Below are 4886 nucleotides of genomic sequence, written 5' to 3'. Positions count from 1 at the left end.
GACGCTACGCCCCGAAGACTGCGCGGGGTGGGTGGCCACTTGGGGGCCCACGGGGCTTCTGCCTCCTCCGCAGGGTCTGGGTAGGCTCCTGATTCATTCATTCAACAAACGCGCGGAGACGTCCGCTGGAGCGCCGGGGATGGAGAGAACCTCGGCGAACGGTCCAGGGGGCGTGGAGGGGGGCAGACAAGTAGGGGACCCCGCTCACACTGGACGCTTCGCTGGGAGGGCTCTTAGTCCAGCCTGGGGCTGGGGACAGGAAGGATTTCCAAAGGCTCCCCCAGCCGGCAGGGGTGGGAGAAGTGGCGGTGGCCTTGGGGACCAGAGGGGAAGACAGGTCAGGCACCCTCAAGGTTTGCACTACTTTACCAGCCCGGGGGCGGGAGGCGGGTATAAAACTCTTAAAAACCAAGTTTGCCAGAGGAGGGAGGCTCTCGGATCTGCATTTAGGAAGAAGCCCGGGCTCCTCGCTGGGGAACAGATTGCATGCTAGGCACAGGCAGGCCGGAAGCAGGGAGCAGCGTCAGGAGAAGATATCAGGGAGCATAAGATTAGAGATCAGAAGGAGCACTATGCAAGGTGTAGGGCTGGATTTGGGGGCCTGCAGGACAAAGAACCGAGAGCAGGAGGGTCCAGGATGGAGGTGGGTCTTGGCTGGATGCTGGGAGCCCTTAGTGCTGGTGGGGTGGGGATGGATGTGCTCAGACCCGACCTGGCGGCAGGCCAGCCAGGGGCGACAGTGCCATCGCCAAGGACTGGCCACCCTAGGGCAGGGCTGGCAGGGCTGGGGGTGTGCTGCACTCCACCATGCACTTCCCAGGTCCTGGTCAGGACCCTGGAGGAGAGCAGTTCTCTTGCCCCCCATCCCTTCCCTGGAGAAGCCAGAGTCTTGGGAAAAGGAAACGGGTTGTTCAGGAGAGAGTGGTGAATGGAGAAGGGTCCAGGGCTCTGGGGAGGGGTGTGGAGGCCCCGGGACGGTGGAGAGCACAGCATCAACACCCCCGGGGGCTGAGGATCTCCCACGAGATCTGTGGACAGGCACTGGCTAGACTGGAGACCCGGGGAAGAGGTGGTGTCTTTGGTGAAGTTGATACGGTCTGCCAGGTGTGGCAGCCCGCACTTGTCCCAGCTTCTCGGGTGGCTGAGGCAGGATGGCGAGTCCGAACCCAGTCTGGGCAACTTACGCTGGTCTTGTCTCAAAATAATACTTTAAAGGGGGTGGGCTGAAGGTTTAGCTCTGTGGCAGCACACTTGCCTGGCATTTGCATGTGCATGGCCCTGGGTTCAAAGCCCCACCACCACCACAAATAAATAAATCTTTTTAAAAGAGGATGTGGTTTGCAGGCATGTGCTGAGACGTAGGTGTGGGCTGGAGTGGGGAATTGATTCCGAAGCCCTGTAGATCCCGAGGGGCTGGGGATGATGGGATATAGGCAGTGATAGACAGCGGAGGGAGGGATGGGTATCCTGGGAGGAAGTTGGCTGGGCCACAGGACTTGGGAGGTCCCCTGTTCCTAGTGAGACCCAAGCTCCTGTGAGCTGAGAAATCCCCCTTATCTGCTTCCCCTGCCCTAAGGCGAGTGTTGGGATTGTGGGAAACCTGCTTAGGCCGGGGGACCTGGATAGGGGATGGGGACCGGGCTGGGACAAGAAGCTAAGGTGACAAGCCTCACACAGGACTGAGAAACTCCCGGCAAAGCCATACACAGCACCCCCAGCCACACGACACACTCAGGCTTAGACAGGAGGGGCTACTCGGCCCATCTTCTGGAACAATGTGTAAGGCCACTCTCCTCAACTCCAGGACAGCTAGGGACAGCAGGACTCCACCTGGATGGCAGCAGAAACCCTCAGTTCATATCTGCCTCCCCACCCAGCAAGACCTACCCTCATCACTTCTCAGGACCTCTTGGGATTCAGGGACTCCTAACCCTGTAACCATGGGGCTGCAGCATGTGCTTTGGTGGCCTGTGACCATGGGTTCAGCTTCTGGATCTGCCCGGTGTCCCCAAGCCCCCCAAAGAGGATCCACTGGCAGGAAATGCCCTGAGAGGCATGGGCACTGTTCCTAGGGATACAGGTGACCCTCAGGCGCATGGCAGGACTGGACAGGTCCCACATGACCCTGAGATGTAGGTCTAGAATTTGGAGGAGGGGCAGTTACGGGAACTCTTTGGACTGACAGGAATATGACCTGTGTGGCAAAAGCCATCCCGAAGGGAGTGCAGCCTCAGTGGTTGTCACTGGAGTTGGGGTAGGTGCCTTTCATCTTGGGGTGCTAAGAACGCAGGGTGACCCTGAAGGGTCCCGTGGCTGGGACTTCCCTTCCTTAAGGGAAAGGGAGGGGAAGGTGAGCCATAGGACCCAAGCTGGCTTCCTTCCTGCATGTGCACCGGGCCCCTGGGCACTGTCTGAAGCTCCAGCGCCCCCTACCCCTCACCTCTCCGACCCACCAGAGCTGGTCCTGAGCTCTGGCACCACCCCCAGACCTTCTAGCGCTAGGGCTGGGGATGCAGCGGCCAGAGCTGCTGGCACAGAGCAGGGGTCAAGACCTGTTTAAGACCTCTTAGGGCCGCCCCAAGAGGAACAGCCTGCAGGGCCCTGGGATAAGGCTGCCCCCCCCTGAAACCTTCAGTCCTAAACCTTCTGGAGAGCGTCATCAGTGCAGTTCTCCGGAGCGACTTGGGGTTCGCTTCCACATCCAACCTATCCCTGAGCTCCTCCAGAGATCTTGTAAAAGGAACATAAGGAACTGCGCAAACCGTACAGAAACCAATAGACAGAAAGCACTGGCGATGCTGGGGGTGTACGGGCAGAGAGGCAGCCTGCTGGGGAGAGGGACAGGAAGATGTCAGGGTCCTGGAGCCTTGAACCCTCCCAGTGAAGCGAATCAAGAAAGCAGGCAGCGACGCTCTGGGGCTGCTTTTATGGGGACGACCTGACGGAGGGCATGGTCCGTACAAAACCGGGAACAATACATACATATATATATTATATACAGAGACGGGTCCTCCAAGGGCGGGGCAGGGGCGGCTGCGGGCCAGGAAGCCGGAAGCGCCCGAGGCCCCGCCCCCTCCATCTGCCCTGGTGAAGCGCATGGGCGGGGCACCGAGACGGCCAGCACTTTGGGGGAGGGCAGGAACGGGGCGGGGGATGGGCAAGAAATACTGGTCGATGGCGTGGTCTATTTACAGGGGACAAGGAGAAGCTGAAACGGATGGAGCAGGGTCGATTTTTAAAAAATGAACCAAAACCTAGGCTCAGGGAGGGGGAGAGGGGAGGTGGCAAAATGGATTTTATGGGAAGGGGGGTGTCTCATCTCCCTTGGTCCAAGCCCTAATTTGGGATTCAAGTGGGGAAGTCCATTTCATTTAGAAAGCAGGCTGCCAGGGGTGGTGGTGGTGGTGGGTGGACAGCCCTGGTCTCCAAAAATAGGAGAAGTAGTAAAATTTTACCCTCCAGTCAAAATATGGGAAAACTGTGGGGCCAGGGCTGAGTCTGCGCTGTTCATACAAGGCTTCCAGGCGTGGGCCTGGGCAGGGCCGGGAGGGTCTGGCTCTCCGGTGAGAAAGTAGCAGCCCCTAAACTGACCTCCCTTCCTCCCAGGCTCAGCCGGGATCCCCCCCACACCACAGGTGGCAGAACAGTTCAGGGGAGGAGGTTATGGCTATTTGGCACCCAGGAGAGGGGAGGCAGAGGGAGAAGTCGGGGGCTGCTGGCGGTCCCCCAGGAAGGGGGAGTCAGGGACCAGGATCCTGGGCTTCTCCCCTCTTCTTACTGTCGCTCCGCTTTTCCCGAAGGATACAGGGGAAATCAGTGCAGGGCCAGGGCCAGGCCCAGCCTCCGGCTTCGGGCTGAGCTCTGTCCCTCCTGGGATAGGGAACAGGGAGCGGAGGAGGCAAAACACCCACCTCCCAAACAGGAGAATTGGAATGCAACAGACAGCACGATGATGATATGGGAGAGGCAGGGCCACGAAGGTAGGATCTCGAGTCGAGACCGAGGGGTCAGGGAGCAGCCTCCAGTTGGCGAGATGCTGGGGGAGCCCCAGCCCCCCTCCAGTCCAGAGACGAAGGCTGGAGGTTGTAAAGTCTGGCAGTTTGGTCTGCAGGTCCTTGTGTCCATCCGTCACCCAGGCCAGCCCTTGGCTTCCCTCGGCCCTTGTGCCTCAGCCCCACAGGGTGAGAAGGAGGCCGCCCTTCCAGTCGCCACTGTCTGCCTGGGCCGCCTTAAGGGGCCTGTGAAATGGGCCCTCTGGTCCCTGAAGCTGGGGAGGTGGGGGAGGAGGGAGGGGAGTCGGGGCACCTGTCCCCAGGCTGGTAGGGGCGGAGTGGGTATGGAGGACAGGGGAGGGAGGACGAGGGGAGGGGGCATTTTTGTCCAGTCATGGGATGAATCCTGTTAAGTGGAGTTGGAATTCCTCAGTGTTTGCAGGTTGCCTTCCAGTTCTGAGATCTGGAAAACAGGGGCGGGGGCTCAGGCCTGAGTACCAAGCACAGGCCCAGCCCCTCGGGTCCCCTAGGTGAGGACATGACCCACCCCAGGACCCGTCGGGTGGTGTTAGACGGGGGCTGATGTGCTGCCTTCCACAAGGGCCCTGACCCCAGCCCCCAGTCCCACCTTGTCCAGGAGTTTGTCCATTTCTTCCTTCCTGGCCAGCTCCGACTCCTCCAGAACACGCCGCTGCGCAGTCTCCTTTTTCAGGAACTCGATCTCCCTGTGATGGGCAAGGGGCACACGGTGGGTCGGAAGGTGTGGCCAGGCTTCCCCTCGGGGGCAGCCAGCGTCCTCGGCCCTGACCTCCACTGGGCTCTCCCTGGCCGGCTCTGGAGGCCCCAGGCTCCCCCGAGGTCTCTAGGTCTGGCCCTGCGCTGGCTCTGGCGCCC

General features: G+C 60.4%; 1 protein-coding gene across 1 annotated transcript in view; it reads right to left on the bottom strand.

The window, feature by feature from the left end:
• Window positions 1–2903: 2903 nt before the first annotated feature.
• The window catches only part of Ppp1r9b (protein phosphatase 1 regulatory subunit 9B), a 13360-nt gene continuing 11377 nt past the window's right edge, over window positions 2904–4886 (bottom strand). The window contains exons 9-10 of the mRNA XM_019206900.1: window positions 4621–4717; window positions 2904–4455 (exon numbers count right to left, since the gene is read on the bottom strand). Coding sequence (XP_019062445.1) covers window positions 4402–4455; window positions 4621–4717 — 151 coding nt within the window. The 3' untranslated portion in view covers window positions 2904–4401. The remainder of the gene's footprint in view (window positions 4456–4620; window positions 4718–4886) is intronic.

This window comes from Fukomys damarensis, unplaced genomic scaffold (assembly GCF_012274545.1).
Source record: "Fukomys damarensis isolate Sample0158 unplaced genomic scaffold, DMR_v1.0_HiC HiC_scaffold_13, whole genome shotgun sequence".
Taxonomy (NCBI): domain Eukaryota; kingdom Metazoa; phylum Chordata; class Mammalia; order Rodentia; family Bathyergidae; genus Fukomys; species Fukomys damarensis.
The sequence above is the reverse complement of the archived record's forward strand: the minus strand, read 5'-3'. Positions and strand labels throughout refer to the sequence as shown.